This window comes from Syzygium oleosum, unplaced genomic scaffold (assembly GCF_021117445.2).
Source record: "Syzygium oleosum isolate NSW1041296 unplaced genomic scaffold, Sole_v2.1 Sole_v2.15, whole genome shotgun sequence".
In the NCBI taxonomy this organism is placed as follows: Eukaryota; Viridiplantae; Streptophyta; class Magnoliopsida; order Myrtales; family Myrtaceae; genus Syzygium; species Syzygium oleosum.
The window spans coordinates 7,299,066-7,315,356 of record NW_026607499.1 but is presented as its reverse complement, the minus strand read 5'-3'; the positions used below and the strand labels follow the sequence as shown (position 1 = coordinate 7,315,356).

Sequence of the window (16,291 nt, the reverse complement as noted above, 5' to 3'; positions counted from 1 at the left end):
ACCCAAAACAAAAGGCTTGCCCTGGTTCCATTGCTTTGAGAAATGTCATTCAGTCTAGTCCATGAACCGTCAAAAAGCGTATCCAACAGGAATTTTCCAGATCTGGGACTTTAAGAGCCTCCTGAACAAGAATGAAACTAATTAAACAAAAGCGAAAGAAACATCGAGCTCCCTTTATGTTTCATCTGGTAAGAAATTGGTTCATTTTCCCTCCCACCACCTTCTTCATAGCAGCATCTGAGTAGACTCCCAGACAAAAAGAATAAATAAAAGAAGAAAAAACAACGAAAAAAGGACACCCATCTGTTATTTTTTATCCCCTCGTTGTTCATCGTATCATGCATCCAATGGCGGTCTTTTCCACTATAGCTAATGCCGACTTCGACAGCTGCCTTTGGTAGGAACCAACCGAGGCACTCACGGATGTCCTGTCTCCGAAAGTTGTGGGCAACTTCTCTTTGTAATTTAGATCTCATAAAATATTCAGCCATGGAATGATGACCCCAAATAACTTAGTCAACCTTTCACATCTGCAGAGTACATGTATTCATCACCACCCCAAAATTAACTATTGATTCTGCATCTTCATATGGTGGGCACTGTTCGTCATGCATACTTACTTCATCCCTTCCTTTTCGTGAGACGAGGGCACCACAAGTGTCATTTGAATTGCTATAACTTTTTTTTCTGAACGCTTGAGTGCCACGATTACGTTCACTTCAGTCTCATAACTTTTGATAAACAATGGGATAATGACACAAATGATTTTTGAACTTTAGTCTAATGTGCAATGTAATCCCTGAACTTTTAATTTGTTCGATGTGGCCTCTCAACTTTAACCCAATGAGTAATGTGATTCTTGAACTTCTAATTTGTTAAATGTGATCCCTGAATATTTAGTACATGTTCAATAATGTCCCTAGACTACATGAAAATATTTAATATTATCCTTTCATTAGTTCAATTTCAAGGTAATGTTTTACATTTTCATATGGTTTAGAGACATACCAAAAGTTCAGGATCATATTGAACAAATTAAAAGTTCGAGGACCACATTGCACATTGGGCTACAATTCAAGGACCATATTGAACAAATTAGAAGTTCAGAGACCATATTACACATTGGACAAAAATTCATGGATCATTTGTGTCAATTTTTCAAAAAAATCACCACAAGTATCATGTCACGTTGAATTATCGGCACTTATGGAAATGTTTTTGAAAAGTTATGCCACTCAAACAAGTATTCTTTTAGAAGTTATGGCACTTAAGTTTTGTTAAAAAAAAATTATGACCATTAAATGATCGCCGTTCGAAAGTTATAAAATTTTGGGTATCCTTTTCTCATTTTCCTTCCGTTCATTCTTATTTAGTCTATTTTGTGTTCTTGGCCAGATTGTATGGTTCTTTTCAGGTAAATCTGGATCGTTTATTCTCTTCATGGCCACGATGCTTCGAATATTCTTTAAGGGTAGGTGTAGGTGGTAGGCACTAGTCAGTTCTATGCTACAGGAGCACTTTCTCTGTAATTGACTTATCAACTTCTCAGCAAGACCAAGGAAGTCATCCTTTAGTCTGCATTAATCCACCATTTTTATGTCTTTTTCTCCATGTACAGAGATCTTTCATAGTGACACCACCATTTGTGGTGATAAAGCCTAAATTATCAACAAAGTCCAAAGTTTCCAATACAAAGTAATCCCACTTTGTCAACCCTGGAAAACATGCATAGCACCGTGGAAAGGAGTTAAAGAACAATTAGAACCCGATGCGTTTGACAACACTTTACCTAAGTCTTTTGGAGCCTTAAAGGCTCTTGGGTAAATATGTAAATAGCGTTTGGCAAATTTTTTGGAGAGCTTTGGAAGATGCAATTGAATTTCAAAAGCCCTCTAAAGGCACCCAAGGTAGGTCTGCGAATGCTTTGAGTTTTGAGCATTTCAGAAATGTAAATATAATTTTTTCTTCCAACTATGCCCTCGCTAGCCATTCATAATTCTGGAAATGTCCTCATCTAATGCAACGTCACCGGCGAGGCCAGATCTAGCTACCAACGAGGCCAGACTGGCACCAATGAAATGTTAGAGACTTTTTTTTAAACTAGTAAAAGTCATTTAGAAAATGTAGTTTTATTCCAAACGGCACTTAAGTTAAAGTTGATTCCTAATTTGTTTTTAAATTACATTTTACCAAATACATTTGCATTTTGGAAAAACCCTTTCACGAGCTCTATTTGTTTTTTGTGGAAAATTAATGATTTAGAAAGTATTTTTCTAAAAATTGTTGCTTGTATCGCTTGAAATAATTGGCCAACGAAAAATGTTTTCATTATCAACAACAATTTATGTTTAATCACTTTCGTAAACGATAAAAATATATTTGTTCATTCATTTTTGTAAGCGATACAATCAATCGGTTTTAGGAAAATATTTTCTAAATCATTCTTTTTTCGGGAAACAAACGGAACCTAAAGTGTTTCCAAACGCACCCACTTTGAGCACCTAAAAAAAGTACTCGCAAAACACGAAGAAAGATCGCCGAAATTACACTATGAGAAATTTTAGCTGAGCAATCAGGTTGTAAATCACAAAGTTGACTCCGAAGTATGAACGTAAGCCCAAGCATCGGTAATTACGGAACATCAGGGAGGATCATGCACTAAGCTTTGCGTAGATCTAGGAAATAATGACACTTTTACTGTTCAACTTGACCAAATGCAGGCAGTACGGTATAATCCCTTAATTTAGGTTTCTAAGTGTGCTCCTGGTTTCAAAGTTGCGCATCCAAAAGGTTTTATTTTCTAGTAAATTAGAGGTTTGACATGATGATATACTGTGTGTTGATGCTGTTCAAGGCCCGAACTAATCCAGAATTTGCACAACTTGGAATGAATCAATTTCTGCAATCTATCTTCGCGTGTAATACTGATATCCAAAGAAAGGTAAAGCACCAGCGAGGCCTTGGAGCTTCAAAAATGGTCGTCGAATCTTCATACAAAACACCAAGAAGACATGGAAAGAGTTCACAAATTATAAGAAACCGATGAACTCTAGCATATCAGTATGCTAATTTTGATGAGAAGTCAAGAGCGGTGCAAACACCCTGAAACATTTATCTGATCCTGCAAACCCATTGATTCTACTCAGATTTCTACACCAAAACTGTAGATAAAAAATTCTGCTGCAGTCAAAGATTTTTCGACGGTAAACTTTTAACAGTGTCCTATGAAGCTTCTAGAATCAACCTCTGTTAGATCACTTCTTGACCAAAGAAACCCGATCTCTTAAGGACACGCAGAAGAGGGAAGCCCCCCCTTACAAAAGCTGCAAGTACCGCGCATTCGGTTCTCGGTACCTTCTTTCATGTTCCCCACTACAACTCTAAGGTCCCTAGTGGTGTATATCTGGGAAAGTGCTAACATAATGACCATATAATTTAAGACGTAAAACGGCCCACAGGTTTGGTTAGAAGAGCAAGATGCAAGAAATTTATTCGTTACTCATTAAACTAAGGGGAAAATAGTACATAAGAGGAAGGGGGAACATAATCATTACCAGTTCCCGCAGAGAGAAACATCAACCTTAAAATTCTTAACTTTAGCATCGAACATCATAACAGATGAACTATGGTTGATCATTATGCAGTCAAAATGTCCCAGTCTCCTTATTGAGAGCAACAACTTTTTTTCATAACAGAAGCAGCACTTTAAAGTAGGAAGAAGCGGGCAGGTCAAGGGTTGGGGGTGCCGCCTCCGCCAGGACCGGTTTTGCCTTTTCCTTGGTCGTGCTTCGTGTTGGGCCCTGGATTGTCATAGTCCAACACAGCTTCGAGCATTATCAACTCTCTCATGTTCCTCCGACTCATGACCTTCACGAAGACATTTTGTGGATCATCAGAAGGGAAAGGGAGGCATTTTATGCAAGCTTGGACAAATCCTTCTTGCTTATGATGTAGTATTATCAAGACATGACTAGTTAGCACATATAATTCTAGTTACTTGCTTCGAAATTGCCTATCGTGAATGTAAAAATTGAACATCCTCTATCCATAAGTTGAGTTATAGCCTTATCGACAATTCTATCTAGAGAGAGAACTCTGCAAAGAATGTCGATAGTTTTGACGGATTTGAGCATCATGAGGAACTTACAGAAAATCGGCTGTATAACTACTAAATAAAGCTACAGGTGCATGTCCACTGGGAAAATGAAAGATTCAACTAAGTACATTGAACATGAATACAGAGCTACCTTTCTCAGCGACTCTGCAGGATTCTCAACTTCGCTGAAGCCCATAACAGCTGCTACAGAATAATGAAATTGTTGCTCAAACTTAGTTCGGGGCATATAGTCTTTGCGATTCGAAAAAATATGAAAAACTCTCTCACCTGAGTAACTATTGATGAAGAGCATGAACAGAATGACAATTCCCGTCTTGTTATAAGGATCCATGCTGTATTTCCAAGAACCAGCGTTATCCTGAGTTTAGATTTACGAGGACTAAAGGGGTATATAACGGCATGTAGGATGTCACAGCACCAGTGAGACTTGGTTATGCCGTGCGAAACTCACTCGCGTCGTAAATTTATGAATAGTACACAGGATTTTAGTGCACAAAGTTAACTACGCGATTTTGCATACCCAAGTGTAAGCTCTCACCGTTTTTTTTTTTTTTTTCAATAGCGTACACCATACATTTGACTTCTACATCCTCAATTTTTTCTCTAGTATTTCCCTCCTGTTTCTAGAGAAAAAACTCTCAATGGTTTGGAAAGTTAAAAGTGATAGCGACATTCACCATAAACTATAATGTCTTCGAAGCTTTGCGTGGAGTTTAAGCTATTAGGTGGATAACAAGACATGCTTATGAAGTCTATATATCCTCAATTTTTTTCTCTAATATTTCCCTCCTATTTCTAAAGAAAAAAATCTCGATGGTTTGGAAAGTTAAAAGTGACAACGACATTCACTATAAACTATAACGTCTTCAAAGCTTTGCGTGGAGTTTAAGCTATTAAGTGGATGACAAGACATGCTTATGAAGTCTATACATCCTCAATTTTTCTTCTCTAGTATTTCCCTCCTGTTTCTGGAGAAAAAACTCTCGATGGTTTGGAAAGTTAAAACAGCGACATTCACTATAAACGATAATGTCTTCGAAGCTTTGTGTGGAGTTTAACCAATTGAGTGGATGACAGGACATGCTTATGAAGTCTGATATGCGTGTTTGTGAGGAAGTGGGACGGTGGAAATACCTGTTGAAATTCTCTTTTTCCTGTAAAGTCGAGTGAGTTGAGTCTCTGTCAAACCTTCCATAACCACTTTCAATTGAAACTAGCTGGAGCAAGGACAAAAAGTCGTCTGAGAGAGTGAAAACAGAGATTTGACTCTGTAGTATTTGTGCTCAAATCATAAATAGAAACGGCCCTGCTGGCTTCCAGAAAAACTCACTTTCGGTAAGGTTGATCACCCTGCAGCCTTCCTTACCCCGTCTCTCATGGAACTTCATTCACCTCATCTTGACAAGCTTCAATGGCCGCTCAACGTTCCATTTACTCGGTTCTTTTCCACTTCTCTCTATCACTAAACTGGCAACACACAAATTCACTGCTCGAACATTTCGTTCCAATGAATCTACAAGCTTCACCCCAGAAAATTTCCCTAGTATATGCTATACATAGAACTTTTGCTCCAAGATGAAAAGAAAGTTGCCACCTCATTCTGATGGTGGTCTCTGGAGTTCATGGATGTGGTCACAAATATTAGAGATGAAGTTTTAAGTATTGTCGTTCGCCAATAGCCAATCGTTGCCAAGGAAACAGTACCGGTTGAGAAATTTTGCTAATTTAGGTGAAAATGTCAGTCAGAGAGGATGACCATGATTCCATTGGTCACTTTCAAGAATTCCAGGATAGTGAGCTCTCTTCAGCCACAGAAGGTGCCCAGCCCACTATACACGACACACCATATAGGCTCTTTTTCAGTCAATTGAAGATGACAACCTACCAAATGTGTCTGCGAGGGTCATCCAACTAAACGTGCTCAAAGTAGAAGTCAGCTCGTCGAGTATTATCGATAAGCATAAAGGAGCCGTGCAGTCTCGTCCACACTGTGATCAGCCAATCCTTCGGTGCCAATTCACAGAGCACTAAAACCCTCTTTCTCCACTGTTAAAGGTTGATACGTCATGCTGCCTGAATAGGTTTGTTGATGGTAAAATTGACAAAAAAAAAAATTCTATAAATTTTTTTTTATTTGTCAATTGAGTCCTAAATCTTTTGTATTTGTGCCAATTCAGTCCATCCAGCTAATTTTGGCCGAAAATCGCTAACATGAATACCGGCCGTCCTATGTGGCGCGGGCAGTGCTAGACATTTTAAAATAATATATTAATTTTTTTGAATTTATTTTATTTTTATTTATTTATTCTTTTTTTTCCCTTTCTTTTTTTCTCTTCCTTTCTTCCTCCAGCCATTTGCTAAGGCGAATGGCCAAAGGGGAGGGCCGGTAAGGGCGAGCCTCACCATCGCCAGGCTGGCGATGTTGGCGTCGCCTCGCTAGTGGCCGGCGAGGTTCTCCTTGTTGAAGGCGTCATTGTAATAATGGTCAAGCGGCGGTTGCAAGACGCGAAGCCGCTCGATAGCAGGCCACTCAAGAACGAGCTACTCAAGGACACATTGCTCAAGGGGAAGTCGACCGAGGTTGTTTTCCAGCCATGGGAGATATTATGGTGGAGATTCAAGCTCCTTAAGGCAATAGGAATGAGCTTTGTGAAGTTCCCGATTTGAGGGATGAAGTTTGAATGATACATCAACTTGCGAGGGGGTGGGCACGATCGAGCTCACCAGCCCTTGCCTTTGGCCCGTCGCCGGCGATCAGCCAGAAGGGAAGAAAAAAAAAAAGAAAGAGCAAGAAAGAAAAGGGAAAAAAGAAAAGAAAAGGAATAAATAAATTGACAAATTATTATAATAATATTTAAAAATGTCCATGTCAGAGCCAGCCGCGCCACGTAAGACGTCCGGCGTCCATGTTAGTGATTTATGATGGAAATTGGTCGGATGGACTGAATTGGCACAAATGCAAAAGGTTTAGAATTTAGTTGGCAAAAAAAAATTAGAATTGAATTGGCATAATTACAGTAGATTTAAGACTTTTTTGGTAATTCTCCCGATTGTCAATTAGTTGTAGATGAAACTAGAAAAAATATCAAGAGATGCTGTTTCGTTAAGTGGCTGGGACTGGCAGTTTGGCCTTCAGTGGACCATAACTACCTACATCTTGGTTCACCATAGATCTTGATACAGGAACGGGTACGTCGATTGTCATGTGTGTAAGCGATACTTTGAGGTCGTCTTGGTTAAGTGGCGGTAGGTTTGAAGCATTTGCTGTTCTAATATAAGAACGTACACATAAAGCACTACAATGACCACTTGCGATCGAATGAAGTGTTATTATCGCCCGTTCGAGTTATCAGCGATTCCAAAAGCACATATTGGGACAACCTGAAAGTCCCGTACAATCATCCGCCAAGACATTTAATTGGTTTGCGTCTGCTACACCAAAGATAAAGCTATTCACACATAGACGAGTAAACAGATGATATAGATGCATCGAGACAAATATATCTTACAGAACTTATTAAACAACAATGGTACATGCGGTCTATTCTCACCTACCAAGAGCTGTTTCTTTCAAGGCCTAGTATTCCCTTTCTAGACATTGATCTGTTTCCCCGGGATGCAAAGCTTAATAAAAATTTTGTGGAGGATGCAAATGCCCTTGAAGTACTACATTGCTGGAGCTAGAACACACTGTCCCCGTCCAATTCCCAGGAGGATGCCTGTACCTCAGGGAGTCCCATGCCAGGTGCAAGGCCGATCTCCCGTTCCTATTCCTGAGACTAAGGTAAAACGGACTATTCTGCACCACCATTCGCTGTTGCCAACATCCGAGAGACAAAGACCTCTCGGGCATAGGATCAATATGGGTTGAGTATGACACCGGTGTGGTAATAACGACAGTGAGAACAGAAATGCACCTCAACTTGATGGGCAAAGAACGAGAAAAACCTAGGAAATAAAGAATCACAAGGGTCACGTTCTCAACACTGACTATGGAACTCCCTAGACTCAATTCTGATTGTTACTAACACAGAGGACCAGACTGAGACGATGAGCACAACTTGCACGAACTTGAGAGGGACAATGAAGGCAACATCGGACGCACATTGGTCGCCTGATGAAATTGACGGCAACAGTCAACTTACAAAGCACACGAACAGAACAGCTTGAAGCAGAACGTTCATGATTGTGCTGTTCAACCGCTCAGGGTGGATCTCTAAAGGAGATGCTGGAAATCAAAAGGGACATTGGGAATAATAGGGTTTTTCACGTACCGGGACACACCACACATCATGACACACCACACATCATACGAACTCCATGCCTTACCTCGCCTTGACTAGTCTTGCCTAGCGTTAATTCACGTCACCCCAAAATTTCCCCATTAGAGGAGTTTCTCACCCCTGACCACTAGAACCAACCCATCACTGTCCGTGCTTAAGGAATATATATTCCTAAAAAGTAGAAAACCTCACGTCCTCAAGCTCATAAGCCTTAAAGATTTCGCAACTAGATTCCCTTGAATCAAATATAAAATATACCACACTTCTATAACAATGGTCGACTTGCAAAATGGGGCCACAACAACTCTCTTTTACTGACTAATGACTCAGCACAAACGTTCCACTATACAAAATAACTGCAGAGACTGGGAAACAGGATAAGCAATTAAAAAATTTAAGAATGGACTCAGGAACAGAGCAGAACACAACATCGGCATCAAATTTATGCCCGCAGCCCGATCTAGCCACTTTCTTCCCATTTCCGAATTGCCCCCATCCCGACCAAATATTTTCAAAGCATCCTGAGAACATTGCAACTGATCTTTATTCACTGCATGCAATAGCCAGTGAGCAGGAGTAGCATCTTCCTAAAAAAGCAGAAACAAGATTTACAAGCTTCAAGAGTAAGCCCAACAAACAAGGATGGCAACCATATCCCCACATCCATCCAGCAACTGTAATTAAGGACAAAGAAGCACAATTTCTCGAATCCAGTATACATACTGTAATGACATATCTGTTGTCTCTGTGAACAGCCAATAAAGGGAGGCAATAACATCCTTTATGTGGCCATTACAGCATGATTTAGCCAAAAAGATCAACTATCCACATCTAATCAAACTGAACCATGATGGCCAAGAAAACGGCAGCAAAAATGAGCTTTAAGCACAAGATCTTTGAATATTGACTCAAAAAAACCCATTATATTGAACATTAAACTGATGAAATGTGAATGATGCATGCTATGAGCGCCCTAGATTGTGTGGCTCTCAGCAATTCCACACAACGAGCAAGTATACAAAATGAGTACAGAGGCAAAGACCAAACTCTATGACAACTGTAACAATGCAATGCTTTGGATACCCAAGTTTGGTGTGAGGAGGGAAGAACACAGAGCAAATGTAAGACGATCAGAAAAATGCAGACTTGATTCAGGCCAAAACCGCCGACTCTGCGGGCATGCCTTCAGCACCATCCTCTCCATAACAAGAAACCACATCTGCCCACCATGATAAACAAATTCGCACAACCAAATGCAGTCTCTCGGATGTCTTCCTCCCCAACCATTTAAACTGTTTTTTTCTCCTCGGTAAATGTCCATTCTTATCTGCCAAGTTAGCAGATAGATACGCGGGTCATCACCGCCATCTTCCTTCCACAGAAAGGAAAATAATAAAATTAATATCAACTTAATTTGAAAGAAAAAGGCATCGGATCGCTGCTGACATGACACGACAATGGCGAAATAACCCATATCTTTGAACCCAAAAATGGTGATGACCTGACTCATGGAATGCAATGCCAGACCCCAACTCAACACACCCAAATGCATGAAGGACTACGGAATGCATGGACTATCAGCAGCCTCAAATAGCAATGGCTCGATTGATAGCCAACTTGGCCCATTCGGCAGATTCCTTGATCATATGATCATCTGAGGATAAGCATTCGTTTAAAAAGTCTTTGCTTGATATGGACTGCTGAATCAAGGGACCGGCATTGCTACCCAGAGTATCTGCTAGATCTCCAAGGACCCCAATTGCTGTCTTGGTCACCACGTCATCCCTGTTAACAAACAGATAAGTCAGAAAAAAACGTAAAAAAATATCAAAACCCAGAGAGACGAGACAAGAACTAGTTACAGAACTCACATTTCCTTTTCCATGTACAGACTATCCAAAAACTGAAGAATATGAGGAGCATAAGGCATCAATAGTTGGGTCTTTAGAGAGCCCTTAAATCCTTGAAAGATCCCTGAGTATGCCTCCAATATTCCGTTTCTCAGGGAATTAGTATACTCGGTCATATCATCATCTGCACCAGACGTGTGAGCTGATAATTCTGCGGCGCTCTGCAGCATGGGCATAGCATATGTCAAGTACTTCTCAAAGTTCTCCCCAATTGCCAAAGCAATGTCACCAAAGCATGAGAAGATGGGAGGCTTCACGGACCGATGCAGCTGATTGCTCGACAAGTCTTTCAGCAGTTGCGTCATTATCCCGTCGCAATATGGCAAGATTTTATCCTCCAGAGCCCTACATAGATCTCCTACAACACCAACCGTGATAGCACAAACCTGGTAATCCTCAAAATTCTGAAGACCCATTTCAAGATACCGATAAAATTCCGACATATATTTTTCAAAACCAGAGCCCGTAGCATACGCAAGCGCCCCAATGGCAAGCATGGCTTCCTCATGAGCAGTGGCGCTTCTACAAGAAAATACTCTCAAAAAGAGCCCCATCATCTGATCAGCATACTGCAAAAAGACATACTTTGTTGCCTCAGATGACCCCAGTTTCTGTATAATGACCTGCAAGCAACCGCAGAGAAGACCTTGCAACTCGTTTTGCTTCTCCCTCTCATCAGTTGAAAGCTTCTGGGCTTCAAGAGTGTGGTGAAGCTCCATCATGATGTGGGGAACTAGTTGCATCACCATTGGAGATGTCTCGTCTGTGGAACAACGCACAACTTCATTTAGAGTTTCGTAGGCTGCAGTGCGGAGGCGTGATTCTCCAGCGTCCTCTCTGCGAGTGACAGCATAAAGTGCCTGCAAAATATCCTGGAAAAAGGGAGTCAGAGGAGATGGTGAGGGTCCCATGTCCTCATACCCCTGAGCCAAGAAATATAAAGCCCCACAAGCTTTTTCGGCAACATTGGGGACGTCTTTCATGCTTTGCAAAAGAACCGTGGCAATCTGTTGACAGTTTGCTGGAGTTATTATAGGAGTCTCCAGCATTGAGCCGTGAAGAAACTCAAACATCCTACCAAGAGTCCATGCAGTGGTGTCCTTCACATGATTACTCGGATCCTTCATCAAAGCACTCAGCATGAAGTTTAGGGCAACATTAACAAGAGGCACGAGCTTTTCTGGAGACGGACCCTCTAGAATAGAGCCAAAAGCATAAGTGGCCGCCTCCCTTTGTCTCCAGTCAGGTTTTGTAATGTTCAACTCGATAAAAGGCATAACAAGCGGGACGATGTCATCTCCAACCGTTCGTGCAACCAAACCCAAGCATGTCCCTCCAGCCATTGCAATGTTCCAAGCCCCTTCGTCCTGATCTTGATCCTCCTCCTGCTTAAGAAGTGTTTCCAGCAAAAGTGGAACAAGTACAGGGAGAGCCTGTTTTATGAAATAGAAGCAAGGAACTTCAGAATCCCCGGTAAAATCACTGCCATACTCTTCTAAGATATCAATCTCCTCATCGCATATGGAACTCCAGAATTCAATGGCTTGAAGTGCAACAGGCTCCTCATCCTCCTTGACCGCTTTAGCAGTGATGTTGAAAATGTCATGAATGTAAGGAGCCAATTTCTCATAGTATGTTGAAGAAATGGCTACCAAACATTCAAAAGCAGCCTGTCTAATCTTGACTTCAGGGGAAAGAGTAGCTTCACAAACAACTCTCATAATGTAGTCACGTTCCATATCATTGGAAAAATTTGCTTGAGCAAAACCCAGCGCATTATAGAGAGCCCGAGTAGCAGCAAGTCTGACATCATTGTTCGCCTCGGATGAATTCATACCCTGAACAACGGCTGTAAGTATCTGATTTACATGAGCTTGTTCCACAGCTTCAGGGGAAACTTCTTCACATATATATCCAAGCGTTTCAAGTGTGGCCTGCTTGGTATGTGCTGGAAGCTGCTGAATATTTGACAACAGAGTGCCAATCAGTTCTGGCCACTGTTTCTGTGGCAACTCTATACCTGCCACTTTCGCAACAACTTGTGAAGCAGTAGAGCGAGCATCGTGAGAAGGAGAGGAGAGCGTCTTTATCAAGCAGTTTTTAATTTGGGCCTTCACCGAAGCGTCCAGAGCCAACCAGCGCTGTACAAGCTCATACTTCCTGTGTTGTTCTTTGGCATCCAAGGCGTTCTTAAGGATTAAACCAGCCAGTTTACGACTTTCGGCAGGCTTTTCTTCATTAGCCAACTCGCCAGCCAGGGAAAGCAAGAAACTTGGGAGGTTTTGCTCCTGAAATTGTTTTAAGTTGTCCTCAGCATGCTTGCGCACAGCTCCATCTACGGATTGTGCATTCAAGAGAATTTGCGTGACTTCCATCGCCATACTATCTGAGAGAAGAAAGAGGTAAAGCCAATCGATTAGAGAGCTCGGTGAAAAGGCCCGAGCAAATAATCAGGTGCTGTCCTCTTCTACTCAAAGATGGCCCCAACTGAAAACCCAGTCAAACTAATTCAAGACCCGACACGCTTCAAGCAGAGAAGAACAAGAGAAGCACCAAAAAAACAACTACAAAGATCGTCCAAAGGTCGGAATATTAATAACAAAAGGAATGGGGAAACAGGAGCTAGAGCAGGTGAACTTTCCCCACTACTGTACCAAACAGTCAACCCTGCAAACAACACATCCTGAAATTCGAAGCAGCAAAACGAAACTGGAAAAGCATGATCTGCGAATGCCGCTGCCGACCCGGGATATAAGCTATACAGCCAAGCATATACCAGGATTTACCAAAAATGAGAATCGAGTAATATGCAAAAAGCCCCAAACTTCAAGGCGATCATCGATCTCAAGCTAAAATCCCACAAGCAGATCAACCCGAGAGCTTTCAATCGCCCTCGCGCGGTTCAACAAAAACCCAAAACACGCAGAACAAATCCAATTCATCAGGGGGAAAAAAAAAACATAAAAACAAAACACAAGGGAGGAAGAAATCGCAGACTGTGCAGTTCGCTGCTCAGAGGTCACTGTCCGCCGACGACGCGGAAAGCAAGCACCCAAAAAAAAGAAGAGAAGAAAAAAGAACGCCCCCGAAACGAAATCGCGAGCCGAAAAACCCACTTCAATCGACGCCGGAAACCGAACACCGCAACACCAGATCACACGCTCGCCCCCGCGATCGCAGTAACCCCCCACCAGATCGAAAACGATTCCGTACCACAACCCCCCCCAAATCGACGCCGGTTCTTGCTGCGAAAAACGAAGGAAGGGAAGAGAGAGCAAGGAGAGCAAACTTACGCCCGAGCCGCGACGAGTGAACTCGGAGACCCGGGGGGGTTGGGGAGGAGGAGCGAGAGTCAATCGAATTCCGGAACGGACACAGCAGCGGCGACTCTGAAACCCTAGCAAAGATAGAGAGAGAAGAGAGAGGAGAGAGGAGAGTGCAGAGAGACGCCAATCTGAAAATGTTCGGATTTTGCAAAACTATCTGAGAGCTTGCTTCGACCAAGGCCACCCCCCCCCCCCCCCCCGGGTACAAGGACACGCGCGCCGCATGCGCGTGGCCGAGACGGTGGCGATCCTCCTGAAAGCGACGATCCGAGGTGGTCCGACGCGCACGCGCCCCCGTCGCGCGTGGGGTCGGGGGGGGCGCTCATCATTTTCGTCATATAATCATGGGTTGTATGACAGTTCATTTATTCTGTAATCGTATAGTTCCTGTGGGTGCGAGTATATGTAGCCCACAAATTATTGTTGCTTTAATTTGTTTATTTTATCGTCTATATTTTGTAAATCTTATTTCCTCTATTATTAGTGATCTTCTTTTTTTTTTGTAACTTATTATTGATGCCGATACATGGCGTTCGAAATTAATGTTCTTTTTCGCCGCGAAAATAGAAGGTTTTGGATAACCGAAGCGTATCGAAATATGAGTTTAGAAAATAAAAAGGAGGAAAGCAATGCATTGAAGATATATTTGAATTTTTTTTCACTTTATTGACAGGCAAGCGGGGTAGGCACATGCTCAAACCGGCATTGGGCAAAAATAGATCTAATTTCGGATGATATGAAGATAAAAAAAAAAATTAAACCCTTAGTCCAAATTCAACCGCAATATTATCGAATTTCTAAGGATATCCAAAGATTGCAAGAGTTGAGAAAATAGAACGATCTCATTTTGCGGTGAAATATAGAGAGGATCGACAGAAAAAAAAACAATTATAAGTGCCCCATGGCCACTCATTGAAAGTTGCATTATGCCACCCAATCAACTATTGCGCTTTAGAAATTAGACGGAATGCCTACATCGTGCCAACTACAAGAATAAAATCAAACAAAATGAAAATTTAGGAATAGAATGTCTTTAGTTTTTATTTGGGATATATTCACCGGAAGTCCTAAAACTTGTCACCAAAGTGCAATTGGGTCCTAAAACCTACAAAATGTGCAATCGAGTCCTAAAGCTTGTCAAATTAGTTCAATCGAGTCATAAAATTAATATCGTCCAATTTGACTAACGAAAAATGCTGCCTTGCCTTTTTTTTAAATCATTTTAATATTATATTTATTTAAATTAAATTTAAAAATAAAGCTAAAATAAATTATTTTTTTTTAAAAGAGGAGGAGGATAGTTGTGGAGCGAGGGCTTGCCCTCCCTGTCGCCACCCCCACCATCGCCGGGAGGAGCCGACGAGGGTGGGGGGACAATAGGCGGGGGTCGCCGGGCCCTAGCTAGGGGCCGATGACCCTCGCCAACGATAGGTGAGGGCTTGCAAGCCCTCCCCCGGACGGCCAGGTGGAGGTCGCCGCCCCGCACCCTCGGCCAGGTCCTAGCGAGCCCCGACCCTCGTCGTTACCCACCCTCGCCTGGCCCTCTCAACGATGGTGGGGCGACCGCGACCCCACCCTCCCGCCTCTCAACGATGGTGGGGCGGCGGCGGTGGGGAAGGCAAGCCCTCCCTCCCCACCTGTCCTCTTCCTCCTCCTTTTTTTTAAATCTTTTTTAAAAATTTAATATAAATAAAAATAGTATTAAAAATCAAAATTTTGCCAAAATGACGTCGTTTTAGCGACGCCATCACCACATAGGAGAGAGAAATATATGAAAATAAGCCACGTTAGCATTTTCCGTTAGTAAGTTTAACAGTGTTAACATTAGAACTCATTTGAATCAATTTAACGAGTTTTATGACTTGATTGCAAGTTTTAGGACTCAATTGCACTTTGGTGATAAGTTTTAGGACTTCTATTGAACATATCCCTTTTTATTTTGAAGCAATACTCATGCTCTTTTGGTCCTATAAAGAAGCAAAATACCTATAGAATCAACTTATTTTGGAAAATTGATTTAAGTAATTGTAGGCGATGTAAAAAAATCAAATTCAGATTCAATACGTGAGAGATGACTAAAATTAGATGATAATTATCTTGAGAGTTTAAGTTACAATTTTGTCTATTATATAAAAGCACATCGCTTTCTTGGAATTTTCGGAAAAAGAAGTTGGGGACTTCAAACTTCTGTTTTTCTCTTTTGCAATCATTGTCATAACATTATTCCTTTATATTTAAGAAATATAGTATACATCCTTACAAATCTTTCATTTTATTCTTTTCAATTCTCACGAGTAAATTTACAATTCATGAAGTCAATCTAGGTTGATTTTTACTTTTGACTTTTTTATCTAATCAAAATCTCGATGTTCACATATGTTGACTTTTTTTAAAATCCGAAACTCTTACAATACTCAAACGCTGACGCGTAAATTCAAATACAAGTTTTTTTTCTTTTTTGCATAATTCTAAGGATTTGAATAATGAATTAGGTTTTGACGGGAAATTACTTTTGCTGAAGCATAAATAGATGGGCCCAAATTTTGGAATGGAAGAAAGAATCATCTTCCATCTATATATATTTTGGGATAATGGTACCAAAGAAGCAAAATACCTATGGGAATCAACTTATTTTGGAAAATTGATTCCTAAACT

At 41.3% G+C, this 16,291-nt stretch overlaps 2 protein-coding genes across 4 annotated transcripts in view; both read right to left on the bottom strand.

The window, feature by feature from the left end:
* Positions 1–15,293, bottom strand: part of LOC130140051 (protein KINESIN LIGHT CHAIN-RELATED 1) — a 28,076-nt gene extending 12,783 nt beyond the window's left edge. For both annotated transcript variants that reach the window (XM_056318375.1, XM_056318376.1), the window contains exon 1: positions 15,274–15,293. The gene's annotated coding sequence lies outside the window, so the exon portion shown is untranslated. The remainder of the gene's footprint in view (positions 1–15,273) is intronic.
* LOC115675626 (importin subunit beta-1) lies at positions 9,304–13,744 on the bottom strand. Of its 2 annotated transcripts, none has more exons than XM_030598355.2 (3): positions 13,604–13,744; positions 10,272–12,696; positions 9,304–10,185 (listed from the first exon to the last, which is right to left on the bottom strand). In XM_030598355.2, exons 2-3 carry the CDS (start codon positions 12,689–12,691, stop codon positions 9,987–9,989), a joined length of 2,619 nt encoding a protein of 872 aa, XP_030454215.1. In that variant the 5' UTR covers positions 12,692–12,696; positions 13,604–13,744; the 3' UTR covers positions 9,304–9,986. The 2 variants fall into 2 exon arrangements, with proteins under 2 accessions (XP_030454215.1, XP_030454216.1); XM_030598356.2 differs by having other exon boundaries at positions 10,272–12,692.
* Positions 15,294–16,291: the final 998 nt, after the last annotated feature.

What these genes read in the sequence shown, in the direction of transcription:
- LOC115675626 (XM_030598355.2), bottom strand. Translation starts at nt 12,691, where the DNA reads ATGGCGATGGAAGTCACGCAAATTCTCTTGAATGCACAATCCGTAGAT. An exon ending in CTGTACATGGAAAAGGAAAT is followed by an intron (nt 10,186 to 10,271) that starts GTGAGTTCTGTA and finishes GTTTGTTAACAG; the next exon opens with GGATGACGTGGTGACCAAGA.